Consider the following 24,313-nt stretch of genomic DNA (forward strand, 5'->3'; position numbering starts at 1 on the left):
TGCTGCTTTTTCGACGTGTGGCCAAAACAGCAGCTCAGCGATTCAGTCTGACAGCAAACACAGACGACGAAGGATCTCTCGTGAATGAACAATTGCACAAAAGAGCCAAAGAAAAGCTTCATTTTTCTCCAACTTGCCATTACGGAGTAAAGGAATGTAACCAGTAACCGTAAGTAAAGACTGGGCATCTTATGCATGTGGATCCATAATTTCCCTTCCTTTCCCATCGCACCATGGAGATATTGGGAAATGAAAAGCTAAATTCATTCTATCCTTTTTCGACCCTTTTTTGTCCTTAATCTGTTCTCCACGAGTGTTTGTCTGCAGTAGAAATAGAACTATGGTTGAACCATTGGGGTTTGTGGAAGCTTGGAGAACCCAGTTTCCTGAGTCGGATCCACCATCCATGGAGTTGAATTCTATGGGAGACATTGAACAAGAGCTGGACAAATGTAAGACATCCATCAAAGATTTGGAGAAGGAAGTCAACAAAGAGCGGTTTAGGATGATCTACCTGCAGACTCTATTGGCAAAAGAGAGAAAGTCTTATGACGGTCAACGTTGGGGCTTTAAAAGGATTCCTCAGGCAAGTGATGGAGACCTTCCCTGCGAGCCAAACAGCCAGATGTCTCACAAAGAGGAATTATTAGCAGTACAGCCACAGTCAGCACCTGGGAAGACGGGAAAATGGTCCCCCCATACAGAAGGGGAGGTTGAGATTGCCAAACAGAAAGTTGGAGAGACCGACTTGTCCGATTTTCCGGTGGGACCGGGTTCTGTGGCGGCTTTGAGGTCCAACTTTGAGCGTATCCGGAGAGCAAACTCCCATACGGTTGGTGATAGCAGAGGTTTGTCGGTGATCGGAGGGCCAGACAAACCTTTCTATGTCAATATGGAATACCATTACGAGCGAGGACTGGTCAAAGTTAACGACAAGGACGTGTCTGAGAAAATTAGCACGCTGGGAAGTCAAGCCATGCAGATGGAGCGCAAGAGGAGTCTTTATTCCGTACCTGGGAATTTGTCAGCAACCACGGGGGACCTGAACATGAACAAGTGCGTTCAGAGGGGCCGGTCCACCGAGGGGAACTGTGGTTTTAACGGGTGCTATGAGGAACCAGATGTTAGCCAGCACTTCCTGAAAGATGGTTCCATTGGAGGAAAATCTGAACTACAGTCGGTTGAGTGTCAACCTTACGCCAGTGTGTTCGTCGGGGGGTTGATGACTGAGGGGGACACTCGAGTCATCCACATTAGAGACCATAGCGTAGAGGAGAACACTCACCTAACTTGGCCTCGGCGTTCTTGCTCACCTAGCGGTTTTGAAGACGACGGCGGAGGAGGATACACTCCAGACTGCAGCTCCAATGAGAACTTAACCTCAAGTGAGGAGGACTTTTCCTCGAGCCAGTCCAGCCATATATCTCCCAGTCCCACCACCTATCCCATGTTCCGAGACAAAAGTCGCTCACCTTCGCAGCAGTCGTTTGACAGCAGCAGCCCACCTACGCCCGTCTCCCAAAAACGTCTGAAACAGCAAGTGGGGGTGATTGAACAGACCAGAGGACATAAAGCAGGCCACCTATGGCCTAGTGATGGGGAGTCCACCACATCAAGTAGGACGTCCCACGACAACAGTGTTCAAGGCGATCTGGGTAAGTCTACTGTAAAGGTCTACATTTGGGGGGTTTCTCAACAACAACAACAACAACAAAAATAAACACACAAATAACCCAGAAATAGGTCGACACAATTACCGTGAAAGCCCCAATGAATAGCAACACAATGGCTTGAAAACAGGATAGTTGATGCTGGTCTTTCAGTTTTGTTTATAAATCACGCCACAAGGCCTAAACGTAAACTACAGACGCTTTTTGGTGACTAAAGATCTGGAAGTCGGTTTATTTATTTGCCATGCACCCAAGTAAGTATGAAGTAAAGTGCTTCGGATTCCGAATGCGGAAGTACTAGGTTGCATTTATAGCCTATGGGCACAATGTCTTTGGCTATGTTCAGCATGATTGCCTTCGACTGCCTTTCCATAGCCCCTCACTCGTTATAGGCAAAAGAATGTGGAAATAATCCCAATGATGTTGTTTGTTTTAGACAAAAATTGGTGTTTTTTGGAAGAAGATGCAAAATACAGATCTAAGGCTAAAAAAAGAAGAGATCGATATGCACTCAGCGCCCCAGAAATAGCAATAGTCAACAAAATTGTTATATCGATGCAAAAACCTACAGAATTCCTGGGTTCTAAGATTTAAAATATAGAATTATAATAATATAGAATATGGTTAAAAACAATAGAATATCAAATCAAACAGTATTAATGGGTTAGTTAAAGTTTCACTTCAGACTTTCTGGCTTTGCTTAAGAATGAGATAACATTACTGCATTCTTTTGAATTAAATTACTGCCTAATATGCTAAATATAGCTCCAAATGTTTTGAGGCTAAGATTATTATACAGTTATTTATTTATTATCAACCTGGTGAGAAGAAAACTCTTAATGAGATGACCTACAAAATGCTTGATGAAATGCATATTCTTCGCAGCATAATGAGCAAGCAATAAGACACGTTCTCCCCAAAGCCGGTTAATGAATGTTAAGCTCTAATCAGCTTTTGCTCCAAACAATACAACAGTGGGAAGAAATTTTGACTAAAAAAGACTTTGATTGACATTCATTGATTCAGATAAAGAAATGTATGTATGTATTTTTTTAAGGTGACCCATACTATTGGTTTTCTATCCACTTTTGTTTTTGTGGCCCATTGAGTGATAGAATGCACTTAGAAAAAGGCCATGACATCGGCTCAATCTGCCCCCAGGCTTCCCAGTCACTTTAACTTGGTCCACTCTCATGTTTCTGTGTCAGCACACATCAGTGTTGTTGTCCTTCGTGCCGAGTCGTTAACTTAAAGGGGTTTGTCTAGCGTGATAAATTTAGGGAGTCTCTTTTGTAGCGGTAGGTCGGAATGGAAAATCCCTGACAACTCGTTCAAAAAGGGGATTGACTGGCTTTAAAATGTCACACAACTTCCAATCGAAGTGCTCGAAATCGGGGCTTCCTGTTGTTATGCGTGAACATTTGGGATTGTGAGAAAGTACTGGCTTGGTAACAATATAACAATGTTAAGGGGGATATGGAAAGTGGTTGGGCCAATTGGGGGATCTCATTGGGAAAAGTTGGGAGATGTTTCTTATCTTAATTCGCCATGTATCAAGAGTGAAGGGGCAAAAATTCTGGGGAAAAATCGGGATTGGACTACAGGAAATTGTTTTTCTCGGGCTCTCAAAAAATCATCCAGTGTGGGTTGGATTAAGGCAGATGCACAGAATGTGTTGTTATATAAAGTGATCCAGTCCAAAGCTCTTGAACACAAAGCATGTGACAAACAAGCAGATCATCATGCGTGATCTAATCGGCGTGAAGTGTAAGCTAGCACGCCTCTGGGACCATTGCAATGCACAATCCGGCCGTCGTAGACGTCCAAGTAGTTTGAGTTCGGAGAGTTGGCAGGGAGCAAAGTTTCAATCAAAGTCAAAAGAGGAGTTAATAGTCATTTGTTACACATTAAAATCATGTCATACGGTAGAAAGTAGACGGCAGTTTAGTTTTTATTGTTTTTAATTAGAAATGGTGACTTCTAATATTCTTATTTTTTGCATTGGTTATATTTAAGGGATTTCCTTTGAAAAATAATTAGTCTTAACCCAACTATTATTAGTTATCGATTGGTACATCAAGCTATTTTAAAATTGTGGGAAAACATCATGCAGAACGTAAACTTGTTTTTATAGTGTATATAGTAATTTGGATACAGTTGGGTCAAGTATAATTCACATTTTTTTTCTTTCTTTAAACCAAATGAATACTTTTTCTTTCCTTGCTTTCCCAAACTGTGTACCCATATAGTTCTACCAATTATTTGATACTTTACACAGTACTGTAAATTGTTTTTGAACACAACAGTATTACACAATTGCCCCTAAGAAAATGAATTGCTAATCTACACTTTAAAAAGCATTATGTCTAACATTTTACTTAAGGCACCGTGTTGCCTAATTGCCACACCACCTTAAAAAAATGTTTTATAGTCATGCCCTAAGTTTTTTTTCCCCCTAAATTTGCAGCCTTCAAGTCAGGGCAAGTCTTATTACATCACTCAAGACTGTGTTTGTTTATAATTGGTGCTTTAAAAAGGGCCCACCTTCTTGCTTTGGGGTGTTCTTCTGGATTCATGCCCACTAGACTTTTGAGTGTTTTATTTGTGCACAAACTTTTTTCCAGGTTGGAAAGCAATTCAACCTTTTCCTGTTTCAAATTTAAACAGTGCAGCCCTTGTAATGTTGATCCTGACCTTGATGTGTAAAATTAATGGAGTGTCCACAGGCCGGCTAATGCACACGACAAAATGCTGGAAATGTTAACGCTACTGTTCTCCGTGGTTGCACCCTGCTTTGTCCAAATAAGAATTAGTGCTGACAAAAAGGCGCAGCTGTTTCACGTGAGCTTTCTATAATGAATTACCAGATGTCTGGTTTCACTGATGTTGTAATAGCATTTATGCGCACGTTGCCGGATTAAGAGTTACTGCTTATTTCCAATAAACTGGCCTTTGTTGTGGTTAGGAACTCGTGGTGGCCACACAAAAGGATGTAGCGGGCCAGATTTGGCCCCCGGGCCGCCACTTTGACACATGGAGGATAGGCTATCCATTTCTTCTGTCTACAAGTACTAATGTTTTTTTTGTTCTCACTATGAACTGCGTTGCTCTGGTATCCTGAACTAAGAGGGATGGTTGTCCCCTGGTTTGTGGTTATCTGGGCCAATTGTCTGGCTGTATAGGGGGACGTTTCTGATTGGCTTAGGCACGCTTTAAGGAGGGCAGTTCTCTGGTGGGCCAATATTGCCATAATTAATCATCATTATGACTTCTAACTGGCGACAAGAGAAGTTGTATTGAAAGCGGCTTGAAGATATATCTGGTTCTTAGGACTGTAGTGAGGCTCAAAGTTTATGCAATTGTGTCAATATACTTTAAGTGCAAAATGGAAGGAATAGTTTTAACTTTTTTATATCTAGGACATACAATTGCAGTTGTATGCACTGCATTAATTGAGAATGTCACTGATTATGTACTTAGTTTGGCTCCTATTCTTTATCATTTGCTGAAAAATGCATATAAAATACCTGTTTTTATGCTAAGGTCAAAGCAGGTTATTTGCTGTTTCCTACAATGTAATATGTTAAACAAAAATATTGTATTGTTTTTAATGGCATCAGATAGAAATTCACTGAGAAGTACTAATATTTTTTTGCCCCCCTAAAAATAGCTATGGAGATAGTAAATTTGAACATCAAACAGCATGATATATGGACATTGGAAGACATCTTTGGCTTCAATGTGTCTCAAGGGAGTTGTTGTCTGTAGGAATTTACAGCGGATTGTTTCCAAATGATATCAGACGGCAAACACCAGGGTTTTCCCTTTACGTATTCGGGTTTTACCGTTGAGCCTTAATACTAGTCTGACTGTCAGCTGATTACAACGTCCTTGTACTTGGAGACATTGATCAAGGCATTTTTAAAGTTACCTAAACTGTACTTAAATGAAGTCAGAGTCAAAAGTTAATAGCCCAACATGACAAAAGCCATCATTTAAATCAGTCTTGCGACACGTTCCACTGTCATCCTGCATTCCAGTACTGACACTTTTCTTGACTGTCAAATGTTTGTGTTAATGCCACCTCTGTCTTGCCGTGATTGCTCACTGCATCAACCGGTTTTACACCTAGTCTTTGTATGCAGTCACTTAGAGGACTATTTGCTATTTAGGGTCCCTCATGAATAGTCCACACAGACCGATCATTGTACGGAAACACCTGAAGTTCAGTGCTTATTGACGCTAAAGAATGCAGCCTCTCCCTTTCCGAGCGTAAACTTTAACCCACCGGAGGAAGTTGTGTTGGCAGTTCTGCTTCAGTGTGGAAGTGCGATACACCTGTTCTTCTGTGCAGTGTACAGTGCACACTAGTCAAAAACTGGCAGGCCATCATGACAGCAGGTCCAGCATCGCCAGCTGCTCTCACAGTAAAACCTCTGAATGGGCTCCTTTGTTTTGCCTTATCTTGAAACAAGGGGGAAAAAGTTGTTTAAGATATAAACCAGACTAGACCTCACATTGCTCACAAGCTCTCCCTGTTAGCTTGTTTACACAGACGCTCTGCTGTAGATAATTGGAAAAAATCTTTGGCATGTTTATGAACTTCTGGACCTCCCCTCGGGTTGCTGGTCCTCCCTTTAGCGTCTCTGCTCTTGCTGTCTCAGCTCCCCTCCTTCCTTGGTCACGGTCAAAGAGGCCTCTGTTGCTGGCTGGCAGGCAAGTGCGAAGGAATGTCTCAGCTGCTTGTAGGGGTGTGCAGGGAAACTGTAATAATGAAATGCTAAGTGTCTTACGAGTTCACCTCGCTCTTAACAACCTGACCTGTGGAGCTGCTCGCCTTAGTAGTCGACACAGTTTGTTTTAGACAAACTTGACACCGTTTGCTCAAGTCATGTCTTTTTAGTGCATTGACATTTTATCAATGGCAGTACTTGTAAAGCCAAGAAAATGTAAGTATTCCAGATTGCCCACCTTGAATACACACTGCTTTATGCACCTGTGTTCTAGTCTTTTAGCGTTTATACATGTTAGTTTAATTATGCTGATGTCATGAAATTGCTGCGATTTTACAGACTGACAGCAACAGAATCATAATTAGTAATATTAAAAAAATATATCACAAAAGAACTGTCCATATTGTAGGGCACAGGTGTCAAAATCCGAGGTGTTGGTAAATGTTCAAAAATAAAAGCATTTACTGTTTTTTCACTAATTCAAAAAGAGGATTTTGAATCTTTCAAGGCCAATTTTCTAATCTTTTAGTTGGTAGTTCTGTTTAGCAGACATAAACAACCTCAGACTGACAAGATTGACACCTCTGCAGTAGGTCTACTGCAATGTAATAATCATATTGGTCTTGAACAAAGTATTTTTTTAAAAGTGTCTGTATTGCCAATGTTTTTACAGATTGAAACTACTGTGCTTTATTTCTTTTACGAAGCATCTCAAGCCATAGTCTCACCACCCTGAGCTATTTCGACTCTCTGATGAGTAGGTGCATTGGGTTGGGCAAGCCCACTTACTAACCCATACTATTCACCGACTGGCACTAATTTTAGGCTGGCCCACAGCAGATCAGAGGCACGTGCGGGTGGCCCTTGCCACTTCTAGAAGCCGTCCGACCAATGAATATTTTTACAGTTTGTGACCACAAAGATTGGATTAACAACTTTGTTTCTGCAAAATTCCATATAACTACAACATAATATCAATTTATATGAATTTGTACTCAACAAATATTCTTTAATTTTCCGAACTGCTTATCCACAAGGGTCGCGGGGGGTGCTGGACCTTATCCCGGCTAACTACGGAGACACCCTGAATTGGGGATCAGCCAATTGCATGGCACAAGGAAACCATTCACGCATACTTTGGGGAAATTTAGTGTTCAACCAGCTAGGCTAGCATGCATGTTTTTGGAATGTGGGAGGAAACCAGAGTACCCTGAGAAAAGCCATGTTCTCAAATCGCCAGACGTTTAATTTTGAATGCGTGCGAGAAGCAGAAGCCCTTCCCGGAGGTCTAAACACACCGATCAATGACCTGTCAGGCGCACTGGCCTTGGCTTTAGCCCACCAGGCATACACAGGATTATGGATGCCACTATCCAGCTGCCGAATTCAAATCAATAAACCTCTTTGCTATGTTTCATATCGGTTGAATCCTAAAAATAGGTGATCGTGATCTTCAGGGCAATGTTTCTGTTATCAGAGTACACAATTTGTCAAAACTGATGTTCAAATTTGATCAAATGATGATGATGTCGGACATTTTCGCATGAAAAAATAAAACCGAATGATTATCTGAGCGAGTGACTCACTGATTTTGTAACAGTCTCAGATGTACATCTGTCACTGCCTGATACCGTCGTTTATCTCTGTGGATTAGGATTAAGGATTTATGATGTCTTTGCTTTGTCATCAATAGCATCATCAAGAAATCGGCCTTCATTTCTGTCTTTTACAAGCAAAACAAAACTGGTTCAATCTTGCTGTCTTTTTCATGGCATCCTCAAGATGAGTGTGAATTTAAAAAAAAAACACCTAAACCTAAGTGTAGCACCAAAAAAAACAAACTGGAATAATCTCGAACTAATTGCAGTCATATGAAATTCTTGAAAAACACCAAATTACAGAGTTCAGTTCCAGTCCGAGTCAAATACGGCATCCCGTCGATCCACAGCTGGAGGGTGCAGCACTTATGTAAGGTCATTAGAGAGTATTTGTTTCAGCTTTACTGCACGCTTGAAACAATTTTTTGCAGCTTTAGAAAGACACTCACTGGTTGGAAATGGAACCTTCTCTATCCAGCTGCACTAGATTTTCCCAATACTCTCACTGGGAGATATTTTTTTTCATTGTGATGTCTGAAAGACATCAAACATCCGTGATTTATGCAGTCCGTCTTGGTAAAGAACCCACAATATTTTAATCGTATGTGGGAACTAAATTCATGCGGGATGAATAACTGTCTATGGAAGGCAGGTGTGGCAAAATTTGTTGCGGAAGTTAAAAATGGAGTTACAGTAAGAATAAAAAATAGAAGACAAGGATATATTATGGGAAAACAAAACTGCTGTCAAATTTTGTACAACAAATTACAATGACCTTATGCAGAAGGTCTGTTTCCGCTTTGATGCCTAAAATGACTGCCTGAATTTCCCGGATAGAACTGCCTGGACACTTCCTCTGTCCCTATTCTTGTTATTTTGACATTTATTTGATATCCCTTTCCTCACCCGAATACAACAAAAACATGTTTACTCGTATCTCAAATCACCGTTTCCCGTAGAAATGAACTAAATACAAATTAATTCATTTTGGACCCAGTCTTTCCTTTAATTCTGCTCTAACTAACGCAAAACAACACGGAAAAAATGCAATTCTCTGCCTAGTGCTCGTAGAGATCTTTGCACAGATAAGATGCGGCGAGAAAAACATTGCGATAAAATCATAAGCAGCCTCTCGTTGTCTCGTATCCTCGCATCTCCAAATTTGTCTATCTCAAGGTAAATATTTGCTCAGAATTTTACTCTTATCTCAAACACCTTGTATGTCGGGGTACTTGTATGTCAAGGTATTACTCTATTGGAATTTCTGACTTGTAAATGTCAAATTAATGCTGGTGGATGGGTTCATGTATGTAGGAGATAGTGGATGGCACTGAAGTTTCTGATTGCTGGAGGATGTGTTATTCATCCTTTGGCAGACTTGATGGATAATCTCTGTGAAACACAGAGTGGCCTTTCACACAGGACTTCCCCTGTGTACCAGTCCTCGCTGTTTGGACTCTCTCTTACACACATAGACAGAGTCAATACACATCTCTCTCTCTCTCTCTATTTGTCGGACTCCATTGTCAGAGAGCCACTGTGGATGTCACTTTGTTAAATGTGCCTTGGTTTCCCATGGCTCTTGAGAGCAACACCGTTTTATCCTCCCTTCCTTTCCGGAATCCTCTCTTTCCTGTTTGCAAGCTCTTTATGAGCTGCTCTTGGCAGGCCTGTCATTCTAGAGGATGCCTGCTAGTTTTTTTTCTTTTTGAGTTCCAGTCGTAGGCACATTTACGAGAAAATTGATCATTCTGATAAGTGGTAAAGACTTGGTGAGTCATAGACAAATGGCCATAATTACAGGATGCACGGTTCTACATATTGGAGTGCAGTAAATACTACTATTCAGAATTTTCGACTTGTAAGTGTGCATTTTTGCCTTTCAATTCCGATCACAGTAAATATGCATTTTTTAATTGAATAATATAGGGAACGTGCTTATTTATTTATTCATTTAATTATTTATTAACTATTTATCTATGTCTACAATGTATTTTTCTGTGTCTGTATTCTCACCCTCTTGCTACTGTGAGAGAGAAATTTCCCGAATGAAGGATTAATAAAGTTATCTAATCTAATCTTTATACTACAGATAATAACACATATAATAGGCACATTTACTTTGAACTAAACTGTTACCATTTGTGATATGAGGGGTTTTCATACATTTTTACTAGACTGTTGATTTAGAGCCAACTTTAAATATGATATCTGCTCCTATTTTTGACAGATACTGAAGCCTCTCCATCATTTAATTCTTCTGACTTGGAACAGTGTTGTCACGATGCGCTCTCCCTCATCGGCTCTCCTCCTTCCTCGCCTAAACTCCGATCAAAAAGTCGATGCAGCCAAGACACGCACTCGTCTGGTTCCCTGGAGTCTTCTCTATCGGTACTGTAGCTGTACTCTACCCCCTTTTTTGTTTGTTTGTTTTTAAATAAATCAATTTTGACCTCATTTTACTGCCACTTTGAACTGAAAGTTTAAAAATGATGTTTAGAAATGATATAAAAAATCACACAAGTTAAAATAATGTCTAAGGCTTGTTCAATTTCTGGACTGGAAACAAAAGTACCGTATTTTCACGACTAAGGCGCACTGAAAAATCTGAAATTTTCTCCAAAATAGACAGGGCGCCTTATAATCCAGTCTGCTTTATATATGGAAAAAAAATAAAATGCGTCATTCGTTGACGGTGCGCCTTATAGTGTGGTGCGCCTTATAATGTGGTGCGCCTTATAGTCGTGAAAATACGGTATCTTCTTTAAGATGTCACAATGACTTAACACTTGGAATGAGAACTGCTACTAAGTGTAATAAAATGTGTTTTCTCATGTAACACTAATATTTCTAGCAATAATTGTGCAATCAATTTGACAGTTTACACATCCATTAACTGTCATATCTATCTTTATGTCAGGTTGAACTGGATCAGGAAAAAGGAGTGGCGATGAGAAAGTGGGTCCTCTCTGGAATCCTGGCTAGCGAGGAGACCTACCTCAACCACCTTGAAGCACTTTTAATTGTATGTTGAACACACATGCTTTTTCTCTTTATATTTTCTTGTTTAGATTCAAAGATAATGTTAAAAAAAACACATTTTTTAAAAAAAAAAGACTGAATTTCTGATTGACATGTGACCTTATATCTTTCATAACATCATATATTTTCTTTTCAAAGCCCATGAAGCCCCTCCGGGCGGCAGCCACGACATCCCAACCGATGCTGAGCATCCAACAAATCGAGACCATTTTCTTTAAAGTGCCAGAGCTTCACGAAATCCACAAAGATTTCTACGACGCCCTCCTCCCTCGCGTGCAAGACTGGAGCATCCAACAATGTGTAGGAGACCTTTTCCAGAAACTGGTATGATATCATTTTAAGCTTTCCCATCTTTCCCTCCCCACCGATTGACTTCAATGACTGACTGAATTGTCCATATAAACAAAGGGAATCATAGTATGAAGATTTTAGGAGATTACCAAAGAAAAAAGAGTCAGGATAAAAACATGTTCAGGCTCATTAGCTGTAATTCGCCCCTTTTTTTCTATGATGTCACAGGCGGGTATGGAAGTTGAAAATTAGGGTTCATTTTGTGCTTCGTCTGAACGAAATGAGAAGAATGACATTTTTTGTCACGGCCTTTTTTGTTGACTTTTACGTAGACTTTTTGGTTTTTCCAGTACATGTGAGTTTAGACTGCCTGGAGTCATTTTTTTTTCAGACTCATAAAAGCATTGCCTCACCACATGACAAGCAGTAAAGAAAAGAGAAAAGGTTCTATAGGAGGTTGCTGGAAAAGAGCTTATTTCATGTTGGCAAGTGATGAAAAAAGACATTCATGGATGGATTTTTATGTATACACACAAAACAAATCAGGTCTTTCTAGCTTTGCCTCTATTTTTTTTTTCAATTTGGTTGGAACGACATACACAGCAAATTTCCAATGGTTATCAGCAAGTTTTTATTTTTAACTATTTGACAAGAAGGCCTTTGACCTCAGTGAGGACGTAAAATGTCAAAAATAAAAAGGATGAAGAACAAAATGAGAAATTAAATTGGACTCTCATTCGCTGATCCCTTATGAAGGGTCAGGACCTAGTAGTTTATTTATGGCATGCTTTTTAATTTAATCCTTAATAATCCCTGTTGTCCCTGAATTTGACTTCTCTTCCTTTTTAGAATACAGCAATTGCATTGTGCCTCCCTAATGTTTAGGTTCTTATAAAGGAGTTGATTGGATGCCATTGACGGTGACAGACATGCTTTCCATTTTGACTGGATTGGGCGTCTGTCATCTTTAATTGGTGTTTTGAATGTAAATGTATGGTAGGTCTGCACAAAATATATTGTTTGAACATCGCAAATTTTAGTTTTTCCTCATAAAAGCCCTCATAAAATCCCTTTTATGTATACTAGGCAATCACCATATTCCGAGATGGACTCTCTTAGCCAAGATTAAACGGTTTTATATGAATAGAATGTGGTCGCGGTGAGTTAACCCTAACAGAGCTATTCCATTCATCTGGTGAAAAAAAGCTTCCATTTTTTAATATTGGAGTAAATTGTAACCCTCAAAAAGTCACGAGTCACTTTTATATTTCAATACCGTTATTGTTTTACTCAGTACATACACTGTGACAGTCAATAAGGGCAATAGCTTGGTCATTAAATGATCATTCAAGAATTTATAAGAACATAGTCTTGAATGACCGTTCATTTATGAGCAGCTGACTAGTCTTTCCTTGATTATCGCGACTTCATCCATCTCAAATTCATTTATTCACGCTTATTTTCTGCTATCATTTTTTTAGGTGGAAATCCATACTTAAACTTATAAGTGGAAGCCACTCTTGCTACTAGGACTAGGAAAAAAATGATATAATAGGAGTGACTCTAATTGGCGATTTTCTGATTATTGCGACTAAGTCTGGTCTCCATGAACCGCAATATTCGAGGGATTACTGTACTTTAGATGGGCCATGCAATACACTGAATTTTGATTCTTTTGGTGTCCTGCAATGAATCTCATTTGGAATCTCTCCATGTCTTGCAGGCCAGCCAGCTCGGAGTCTATCGGGCATTTGTGGACAACTACACGGTTGCCGTGGAGACGGCAGACAAGTGCTGCCAGGCCAACACGCAGTTTGCACAGATATCCGAGGTATGTAATAACAGCACGCACAGCGGGATCTTGCACAACTTGAGCGTTTGATGCCGCCTAGCCGCTCGGGACAACTGATGACGAAGCACTTTGTTGTTAAAAGCCACAAAAGCTCTTTGCCACGGCGCTGATTGTTTTAATTATACAATGCTTTGGGGTATTGCCTCCTATTTGATGGTGCCATTATGTCTTCCTGACAGAACCTCAAGGTGAAAAGCACAAAGGAGAGCAAAGACCAGTCAGCCAAGAAATCTCTTGAGAGTGAGTATTTTAGTTAAATGACCACCATTCAGTATTTTGAGTCAGACCACTTTTTTTTGCTGACTCCGCCTCCTCTTCTGTCCACAGCTCTTCTCTACAAGCCCGTAGACCGGGTGACACGCAGCACACTTGTCCTGCATGTAAGTCAAGCAGCGTTAATGCTTGCATGGTTGTTTTTGGGATTAAAAATGTCTTGTTTTGGTTTAGGATTTATTGAAGCACACTCCCTCCAGTCATCCCGACTATCCACTGCTGCAGGATGCCCTGCGTATCTCGCAGAACTTCCTGTCTAGCATTAATGAAGAAATCACGCCGAGAAGGCAGTCAATGACAGTAAAGAAGGGCGAGGTTAGTTCATCACCAACTATGGAAATTAATAAGAAATCAAAATGGAGAATCAACACAATCAATAACAGAGAATCCATTTTTACTGGGATAGATACCATGGTAATACTGCACTGTATAATGCCCTAATAATGTAATTTTATAGTTTTTTTGCAATAATAATCAGTCTAATATCTCACAGTTTTGGTCACATTATGGACATTCATTCAATTATTGTTGGCAGTAATTGAATTTATTTTAATGCACAACACATATAAATTGATTTGTTTTGGAATGACTCAAGAAATTTTTGGCCAGATTTACAGTCATAAATTCTGGGTTCGATTCTTAACTCAATATGTCATTCTAAATATATTTTAAAAAGTATTATTCAATTATACTCATTTAGTTGTTTTTTAACTGTGTGCTTATGTTATTTAAACAAGTGTCCAGCAAGAGCACCTACTAATATACAAGTATTTATATAATTATGTTGTTATAATCATTACTATGAGGTAAAAAAAAAAACATACAGAACAGCTGGCTATTGCAAACAACGTTTCAGCCACTCATTTTTTATATTCCAACTGATTTAGAGCCTTTTTAATGTGCTCCTTGCTTCAATCAAGCTTTCTATGTGATTATTAAACTATCAAATAGTAGCAAAAGGCCAACCTTAAAAGGAAAAATACAGCCTATTCTGCCAAAACTCCAAATTGAAACAGTGTTGCTTTATTCACTCTTCCTAATGTCAACCTGACATTCCACTAAACGCCAATTCTCCAGCTTGTTTATGGACAAAGGCTTCAGGTAAAATGACCTTACAAAATTCTTCCGTTCTTCCACTTCATGGTGGGTGTTGACGGTAACTGGTTGAAAGTACAAGGTGTCCGGAAGCTCCAAAAAAAAAGCCACTGACTCATCCAACTGAGTCGGTCTGGTCTGTTTAGTTGTGAAGGAAATGGAGCAAAAAGGAAGCTTATGACTAACCAATGCAAACATAGGAGGCCAGGGTCTCTCAAATGAGGAAGGCCTGTTGATTAGCCATGAGTTTCCTCCCATCCTTCCCAAAATCACTAGTCCAACACCCCCCAAAATAACCTGGAAAGTGCCAGAGTCGTATTTCTAAAACTAAATTCGCTTGGTTCAAATTCTATAAACCAGCAGAGTTTAAAGTCCACATTCAATAGCACTCATTTCTCAATGTCACTGAAACCAATGAGTAAAAACAAAAGAGGGCACTAACAGCTGTTTTTTCCATTGGATTATTGAGCATTTGCCATCCCCGTTGTGTGATCAAAGCAATAAATGGATGTAATCCAACCAAGTTTTGAAAGCAGGGCAGAGTAGGGGTGCCTTCTTGTCTGCCCTGCATGGATTTCCCTTGTTTTTTTTTTGTCAGTGCAGTTAGTGTTTGGCAACATGGCCTCCTCATATGGGCATTGGTGTCACAATGTAAACAGCCTCCACCCAGAGGTTAAAGTGCGGAGAGCTTGGAGTTGCAGAGTCTGATTATAAGATTCTGTACTTGAGCAGAGCCAACATTTTTGGGGTATTTAAAAAAAATTGGAATGATTCGATTGTCGTAGTAATCCGTTTATATAAACTTGCTCAGCTGGAATTCTCTTTTTTTGTCGGTTTGATTTTTTTGTTCCTTTTAGACGTGTTGACACTCGTATTGTAAAAATTAATTGGCGTGGAGGGATACATTGATTTGTTAAGCACAATTTATAGTGACATCATTTCAATGTCGGAAATTTCAAAGTGGCAGCCCGGGGGCCAAATCTGGCCCCTTGCTTCTTTTGTCCGGCCCGAGAAAATAAATCATGATTTTCTATTTTAGGATCAAATTCAAATGATTATAGATGTACATTACATCTCCTGATTTTATCCTTTTTAAAATCAATCATTGCAATTTTTTAATCCATTTTTTTCTTGGATGTTTTTATTTCAAAAAGCATGTTGTAAAATCTAAATATATACAAACATTTTCCATTTTCCACTTAAAAATGTATTTTGTTTCCATTTGAAATAAAAAAAAAAGATGATTAAAATACATTTTCCAATACTAAGAAAAAAGCTCAAATAAACATTGTTTTAAATCTAAAACACTGACTATTTAGGGCTTTAAACCAATTTAAAAAAATAAAAATCTAGACATTAGCTCTAAATTAGTCCAATTTCAGTGTTAGTGGTGATGTAACTTGTGTAGTTTCTGTAACAGTGTTTTTTTTCTCTTTTTTGTCAGAATCGTCAACTTCTGCGGGACCGCTTTATGGTGGAACTGGTTGAAGGTTCCAGGAAACTCCGTCATGTCTTCCTCTTTACTGACCTGCTATTGTGCACCAAGCTGAAGAAACAGGCCGCCGGGTGAGTGAGTCTGTCCAACTCAAAGCCTCCATGTCATTTGAATATTCCACTGGGTCGCATTCTACGTAAAATTCCCTTCTCGTTCAAGCTGCTAACATTTCACAAAACAAACACGTGGCGTCAACTGAATTCCCAATTTGTTCCATTAAAGGAAAGGACAACAGTATGAGTGCAAATGGTACATTCCATTAGTGGACCTGACTTTTCAGACCATTGAGGACTGCGAGTCGACACCGATCCCTTTGGTTCAGGATGAGGAAATTGATGCCATGAAGATTAAACTATCCCAAATTAAGAATGACATCCAAAGAGAAAAGGCAAGTCAGCTTTTAATGCTTTCATTTTAAATAATCCACCTGTCAAATATGAAAACATGTCATTTATTTGAATATTCAACTGTCCTTAAGGAAAAATTGAATGAATACTTGAAAACATTTTTTAAAGGTGGACCCTGATTTGATCATACAATTGGAAATTAGTTCTGGTAAAATAAGTTTAAAAAAATAGGAGGCCAATCCATTTTATATGGGAGGGTTGACAGCCAATTGGATTGAACATCTTTTTCCGTCAATGATGACTCAATGTTAATCTTGGGTTTCAACAACATAATCCAGATCTTCTATTATTGTTATTTTTTTTAAAAAATCATCATATACCTGTAAAAATAGATCTATTTATAGATATATATAAAAGCATAATTTGTTGTTTTGGAACTGATTTTGCTTGTTCAGAAAGCAGCAAGTGCTGGATTTTCCTGTAGCAGTAAAACAGCGAATCGAATATTTTAAAGTGTATTTTATTTTTCGCAAGTTTGCCACCCCTGATTGATTGATCAATTATGGATGTAAACTCTCTTGAAATGTATCTAATTCTTCTGTTCATCTCCAGAGAACCACCAAAGGACCCAAAGTAATGGAGAGGCTGAGGAAGAGGTTATCAGAGCAGGAGTCTCTGCTTCTCCTCATGTCACCCAACATGGCATTCAGGGTGGCCAACAGAAATGGCAAGGTCTGTAATCGGCCTCATTTTATTTTGAAATCCAAAAGCCTTATTGGAATGTTTTGATTTAGCAGGTCAAATATTGCTACTCTTGAATTTATGTGATGCTGTCATCTGCTGTTGAGAGCTTGTCATTGCAGTACTTGACCACTTTTTTGTACCATTTCAGGGTTTCACATTTCTGATCTCTTCCGACTATGAACGTGCCGAATGGAGGGAAACCATTCGTGAGCAGCAAAAGAAATGCAAGTTATTGTACTCAAGAATTTATAGAATGATCCTTTTTACTCGTTTAACTCAAGTTGTCTCACTTTTCTAGGTTTTAAGAGCTTCTCTCTAACATCTCTAGAACTTCAGATGCTCACCAACTCATGCGTAAAACTCCAGACTGTCCACACTATTCCACTAACCATGTGCAAAGAAGGTGAGGTCTACCTTTTCAACAAACTAGCACTTAACTAGTTTTGACGTAAAGCTCAAAATGTGTGTTTTCCGACACAGATGACGAATCATCCGGACTGTGCGGCTTCTTGAATGTGATTGTGCACTCTGCATCGGGTCTCAAACAAACCTCAAGTGAGTGAAATGTTTTTTCTTCGTCCTGCAGTTAATTCCTCCTACGTCTACCAGGCTTGTCAACTGGAAGAACAGCTGCAGGGAAAAGTCAGATTAGTCAGGAACACTGCGTACACATTCTTTAAGCTTCTCTCACTCTCTGCGTCCTCTTTGCGTCAACTCTAAGAGAGAGACTTTTTTTGCACGGCAACACGCTCGTAACTTAAAATAAACAAATTTAAATGAACTTGGATTACGATGCAGACACTCAAAAATCAGTTTAATCTAACCTTACACTAAATTCAATTCAAATTTTGGTTTACATTTTGATACCCTTCTTCTCCCGGGTTGACTCTATTGGCCCCGCCTCCACCCTGACTTTCAAATGCATCTTATCGAAGGTTGTTTGCTTTTATCTTTCAAAATATTCCCAAAATGATGCACACAAATGTCCTCAAAATCGGATAACGCACGACCACTTGCCATTAAGAAGTAGTCTATACTCCTCTCGTATTAGCGATTGCTCCGCCATTCGCACTAACGGGAAGAAAAAAAAAACATAAAATATTTGTTACTCGTATCTCAAATTGCTCGTATGTCAAGGTATTACTGTAGTTGAGATGTTATGAGGAGAATTTTCATAACATTTATGTACATAAAGCACATCTTAGCTACATAAAATAGCAAGATCAGTTAGCATTGTTTTACATTATTAATACCTCTCTAATTTTATTGTATCTATCAGACCTTTACTGCTCTCTTGAGGTGGATTCCTTTGGCTACTTTGTCAACAAAGCCAAAACGCGTGTGTACAGGGACTCGACTGAGCCCAGCTGGAATGAGGTGAGACTTTTAGAGGGAGACATGATCTTTTGGTTGTGAACTGTATTTTGACCATTCTGGGCTGTCTGCTGGTTTCTTTGCAAGGAGTTTGAGATTGAGCTGGAAGGCTCCCAGATGCTCAGGCTGCTCTGCTACGAAAAGTCTTGCAGCAAGGCCAAGCAGAGCAAAGAAGATGGAGAGATGACGGATAAGATTATAGTTAAAGGACAGATTAAGGTAGGTTGTCTAAGTTTGTCCACTTAAATATGTGGAGACCTATCGTGTATGGATTTGTTGTTTTTAACATTTATTTTCAAGATGCTATGACGCTTGATTGGACAATCATTTTGGGGGCAAAAGGAAAACCAGAAAAAAAATCTGAAACTGTCATTTTATTAATAATTAGTTATCAAAAACAAACAAAAATGAGTAAAATTAAGTAAAATAGGTTCGTTATTGTCATTTCTATGACTTCTAGCAGCTGTTGGTTGTTTGCAGTTGTGATTGGTCATATTTGTCATGGTTGGTTTTTACATCATTCTAAAAATGGGGAATAATTTAGTAAGTAAACTGTTTTTGTTTAATCAAAACAGGCACAAATTATGTACAGATTTTTTTAAACAGGGATTCTGCAGTTCAAAAACTTGACGTAATACCAAAAAAAATGGAAATCATTAGACTCCCCACCCCAAAAAATCTGTTACCAACAGCTGTCAGACCTAAAACTACAAAAATGTGTTCATCTTTAATTTAGCACGCTGCCTTATTCAGAAAATGTCACAAATAAAAAAAATATATATATATTTGGACCACCAAATCTGCAGTTTAAATAGTACTATAAAACTAAAGCACATTGTGAAATCGCCCCTTTTTTGTGGAATAGCTTCACTGTGGCGATTGATCTGCTTTGCTGACCCCAAGCTTTTTTTTTTTGTCTAATCATGCCTGTGGGTCTCTTTTGGCCATTGAAAAAGAAGCGACGTGTGTGTGTTAGCTGGTGGGTCACATCGGATTGACCTTTAATAGAATGTTGTGACAGAGGGTGGATTAGACTTTGGCTTGACCAAATGTAGCCGTTGGCATTGGTCCAGACAGAGAATGCCGCAGGGGAGGAAGACACAAAGCCCCCTTTGATCCACTGGTCAAGGGATTTCCCAGTTGTACCATGAGATGGTGGGCTACAACTTTGTCTGCTTTGGAGGAAAACAAGTTTTGTTTTCTTACAAATGGGAAAAGAACCCTTAAAATCAAAGTCTGTTTTGATGAGTGCATTTTAAAGGGATTTCTTGGCATGGTGCTCAATACATTGATCTATTGGTAGATTGCATGATAGTGAGTTTTGATCCAAGGATTGGATTTGTTAGTAAAATTTTATATGGGACTTTGCTGGGAACAGCGCCACCGTGAGTTCAAGCATGATTACTACCTACACCAAGCATATCATCAGTATACATAACTGCTGTGCTCTGGAAAAAAAGGGGAGATGGCGCAAAGTTGGCTCCTTGAAAAGTAGATTTCATCTCATTTTCTGAACTGCTTTATCCTCATTAGGGTCACAGGGGGTGCTGGAGCCAATCCCAGCTGTCTCTGGATCACCCAGAATTAGTGCCCAGCCAATCGCAGGAGACAAACAACCATTCACGCTTAAACTCACCACTAGGGGCAATTTAAAGTGTCCAATCTGGGGAAAACATGCAAACTCTGCACAGGTGGATCCCAGAGTTGTGAGATCTTTGAGCACTTTGGGCGTAGAGCGTCCATTTGCTTTCCATTGCCAGATTGCCATTGAACACTTGTGACAGTGAGAAGCAACAGCAGGCGTGAGCATGCCGATAATGAGGGTAGGAGGGGATTCGGAAGTAATCTCTCCAATCCAAGTACAAGTAGAACAACACAGAGGCACTGGGGCTCTATTCCTTTTTTTCAATCCTGCTGGAATAAGCACTGACTGCCTCACAATGATTTTAGAAAGTCGAGTAAACGTCGATCTGGGCTTCTTTTGGTGACGTTTTTTCTCAAGTCATGCAAGATGGACATGTTTGGGACTTTGGTTTTTAGTGCAGGCTCGTTGTTGTTTTGCTTTAGGATAGATAGATGCAAGGACATTTTGGAAAGTTGACAGATTCATGCCAGGAAGGATGAGCGAGTATTGTCCCGTTGAGGAAAGTGTGTGTCAGATAGTGTCTGGATTGGAGGAAGAGGTCGATATGGCACCCGGGAAACCCCCAAGTACGGGAAGCCGTCTTTGGGACAGAGTCCGTAGTAGTCTGCTTGGACCCAAGGTAAACATACATAGTCCAAGTCCATGTATTTGCATTTTGTTCAAATTTACAGAAACATACGTTTGTGTCCATTGTAATTTGCGAAATACCTTCAAAATCACTATAATTTGCTGAATGTTAATTTTTCATCAACTATGTTGAAATAAAAAGGACACTATATTGTTGTATATTCACAGTTGGATCCCCAAAACTTGCAAAACAAAGATTGGCAGAGGACAGTCCTGGCTACGAATGGGGTAAGTCAGACAAGACAAAGTGGCTTAAATTTAATCTGTTGTCATGTTTAGAAGATATGTTTCAATCTTTCTTTTAGGTTGAAGTAAAACTTTCAATGAAGTTTACCAGCAGAGAGTTCAGTCTCAAGCGGATGCCTTCACGGAAACAGTCTGGCGTCTTTGGGGTGAAAATTAATACTGTGACCAAGTAAGTTATTCATTTATCACACGCAAATGTCGTCGGTTAGCCTGTTGAATTCGGTTTGCTAAGAGTTTTTTTTTCCTGTTCTGTTGCAGGAGGGAACGCTCCAAGGTTCCCCTCATCGTGAGACAGTGCGTTGAGGAGATTGAGCGTCGAGGAATGGACGAAGTGGGCATCTATAGGGTATCGGGTGTGGCCACTGAGATCCAAGCTCTGAAGGGGGCCTTCGATATGAGTGGGTTTCACTTCAATACGGCTTGAACATGAATTGCATTTGATCTGATGACATTTGCGCTGGAGATTTTTACTCCCTTTTTCTGTCCTCCTCACAGACAACAAGGACGTATCCGTCATGATGAGGGACATGGACGTAAACGCCATCGCCGGCACGCTGAAGTTGTATTTCCGCGAGCTGCCCGAGCCTCTTTTCACGGATGAGTTGTACCCCAACTTTTCTGGAGGCATAGGTCTGTCCGTTACTAATTCAACTTGATTATTAAGCACTTTTTTGTGTGGGTTTTAAAGAAGTATTATGTCATTCTGCAGCACTTTCTGACAGTGTGGCCAAGGAGAGCTGCATGCTCAACCTGCTGCTTTCTCTGCCTGAACCCAATCTGGTCACTTTTCTCTTTCTGCTTGATCACCTGAAAAGGTAAAACTAACATATGGTGTGTTCTGGAAATAGATGAACGGTTATGTGACTGATTTTCTGTGGAGGGTGTACAGCAGGGATGTCAGATTCAATTTTGTCGCGGTCCATGTCGTCCTTGTGGTTCATTTAATGGAAAAACGTGCCAGTTTTTATCTAAAAAATGCAAATATTATATTTTCTTTGCATTTTTACACTATTTACAATAAGAATAGCGGAAAAAGTGAGCTTTTTTAAAAAAATTCAAATCAAAAATTATTTTTGGATTGGAAAAAAAAGGAAAAATGCGTTCCAATGTTTGTTTTTAAATGTATTTTTATTTTTTCACGCCTGTTTCCAAAGAAGTGGAAAACTTTAAACATGGTCTTTTTATTTGTCATTTTTTTTCATTTAAACACATTATTTTGAATTAAAAGCTAACGTTTTAGGGAAATAAAAACACGATTTTCCAAACCGACGTGCTGGGCCGTATCTGACCCTCAATCCGCCTGTTTGACACCTCTATTGTACATTTAGAAACAAAAAAAATAACATCCAACAGCAACCAAAAGATTTAACACCAAATCCTTTATGTGCTCCAAAAAGGGTTTCTGACAATGAGAGTTGTAACAAGATGTCCCTGCACAACCTGGCCACAGTTTTTGGCCCCACTTTGCTCCGTCCATCCGAAAAAGACAGCAAAATCACCGTTAACAGTTCCCAGCCCATTTCCATGAACGACAGCTGGTCTCTAGAGGTCATGGCTCAGGTAGCGTACACTCGGCAGCCGGCCAACTTGGAGTGAAAAGCCAACTGCTCACCCCCATCTTTGTCCATTGATCTTCTTTAGGTTCAAGTCTTACTCTACTTTCTTCAACTGGAAAGCATTCCCACACCTGACAGCAAACGGCAAAGCCTTCTTTTCTCCTCCGAAGTATAGCCATTATTTTTTTTAGATGGGATGACTGATGCACAATTTTGCCACTAAGTGGAGCCGTCACTTCACCAGTCCAAGAATGCAACATACTGGTTTTATCACTAGATTGTATCTTTTTAATGCATTCAATATTTTTTTTTTATATTTTATGTTTATTGACACAATTCATCCTTCATCCGCCATCTTCATATTGTGGATTTGTAACATTGTTTTTGCTTTAATAATCTGCCATGGTGGAATAGTGGGATATAATTGGATGGCAGTATTTGGCTCATAAATATTCGTGCCACAGATTCCTGCTGATAACCAATGAAGCAATCATTTAATTTTGTTTTTATGTCAACTTTATTAGAGTTTAAGTTGGAGATGGAAATGTGTAGTTAGCACTACAACATGCAGGCATGTTGACAACAACTGAACTGGAAGAGATTAGATTTATTTGTCATATTTAGATAGTATATTTTAGTTATGTCTTGCTAAAATGCTTGAATTATTTTTTTTAATTATTATTAGTTGTCTGTGTTTTTTAAGCCTTTTTAGTCAGTTCATTTTTTTTGTTGTTGTCCTTAATGTAATTGTTAGTTTTCATTCCACTTTTTGGAAATCTTAGCAATGTTCTCATATTCAACAACACTACTACTAACAGGCCAATTCCAGTATTCATTTGAAAAATGTATGACAATATACAGTGTTAAAATGAGTACCAAATCATTCCAAGTACTTTAACATCTGTTTGCAGAAATGTTTTATTTTTTATTCCGTGAATGTTTAAGACTGCTTTTAGTGAACACTGACTAAACTGTAACATTTCTGTAAATAAAGAATTACTTGACAACCGGATTTCATTGTAAATAGTATCTTTTTTAATAAAATTGATGGAATTTAACTTGCATGTAAAAGGCAATTTAATCCAGAATTAATTGCAAGTGTAAAACACAACGTGGCCTTCTCATTTAAATCTTTGGTGGTCCAATCACTCTGGTCATGTGACCTTTCATCTTTTAATCCACAAATTCCTGGGAATATAGTACAGTATAAAAAAAAAAGATTAAAAGCCAGAAGGTTCATGAAATAGAGCCAAAAGTAAAGTTTAAATGAGCTCAATGTCATGATTAAACAATAAATTGTGCTATATTCATATTGTTTTATTCTTTGTATGTTAAAATGTCAATGATATCAAAATTATCAATACCAGTCGCATTGGGATTGGACGTTTAGCACAGTCAATGGCACTTTATGATCACTCAATGTCAGCTTTCTAACTTCAAATATTATATCTAACATTGTTAACGTTTAACTATTAATAACTACATATACTACTCCTCTTACTAACAACCACAACACACTTCTATAACCTCAATTAACATAATTGTAACATTTGACTATGAATGAATCCTGAACAACTAAAATACCTTTTAAAAGGCAATTTTTGGCCTTTTTAAAAACGCTAATTAGGTCATAAACGCACTCACATTACATTGACAGCAATGATAAATGAAATACCAGTAGTAAGAGACAAAGTTTTCATGGGAAAATTGTATTTTAAATTGATT

General features: G+C 38.9%; 1 protein-coding gene across 2 annotated transcripts; it reads left to right on the forward strand.

Annotated features, from left to right (window-relative positions):
- The first annotated feature begins 3 nt into the window (after positions 1 to 3).
- Positions 4 to 23,600, forward strand: LOC144195289 (breakpoint cluster region protein-like). Of its 2 annotated transcripts, XM_077714822.1 has the most exons (23): positions 4 to 1,655; positions 10,232 to 10,392; positions 10,922 to 11,026; positions 11,182 to 11,367; positions 13,058 to 13,165; positions 13,366 to 13,426; positions 13,514 to 13,566; positions 13,634 to 13,774; positions 15,999 to 16,120; positions 16,272 to 16,437; positions 17,009 to 17,128; positions 17,289 to 17,364; positions 17,439 to 17,543; positions 17,621 to 17,695; positions 18,420 to 18,517; positions 18,602 to 18,733; positions 20,955 to 21,014; positions 21,092 to 21,201; positions 21,291 to 21,430; positions 21,528 to 21,662; positions 21,742 to 21,847; positions 22,430 to 22,592; positions 22,674 to 23,600. In XM_077714822.1, the coding sequence occupies exons 1-23, from the start codon at positions 341 to 343 to the stop codon at positions 22,761 to 22,763; spliced, it is 3,828 nt and encodes a 1,275-aa protein (XP_077570948.1). In that variant the 5' UTR covers positions 4 to 340; the 3' UTR covers positions 22,764 to 23,600. The 2 variants fall into 2 exon arrangements, with proteins under 2 accessions (XP_077570948.1, XP_077570949.1); XM_077714823.1 differs by lacking the exons at positions 4 to 1,655; positions 10,232 to 10,392; positions 10,922 to 11,026; ... (11 more) ...; positions 18,420 to 18,517; positions 18,602 to 18,733 and adding an exon at positions 20,207 to 20,778.
- The last annotated feature ends 713 nt before the right edge of the window (positions 23,601 to 24,313 follow it).

This window comes from Stigmatopora nigra, chromosome 4, assembly GCF_051989575.1.
Source record: "Stigmatopora nigra isolate UIUO_SnigA chromosome 4, RoL_Snig_1.1, whole genome shotgun sequence".
Taxonomy (NCBI): domain Eukaryota; kingdom Metazoa; phylum Chordata; class Actinopteri; order Syngnathiformes; family Syngnathidae; genus Stigmatopora; species Stigmatopora nigra.

Bases quoted from the DNA above. Each gene is read 5' to 3' on its own strand.
- LOC144195289 (XM_077714822.1), top strand. From the start codon at position 341: ATGGTTGAACCATTGGGGTTTGTGGAAGCTTGGAGAACCCAGTTTCCT. The intron at 13,567-13,633 runs GTAAGTCAAGCA...GTTTTGGTTTAG, and splicing joins GCAGCACACTTGTCCTGCAT to GATTTATTGAAGCACACTCC. The intron at 17,544-17,620 runs GTGAGGTCTACC...TTTCCGACACAG, and splicing joins ACTAACCATGTGCAAAGAAG to ATGACGAATCATCCGGACTG.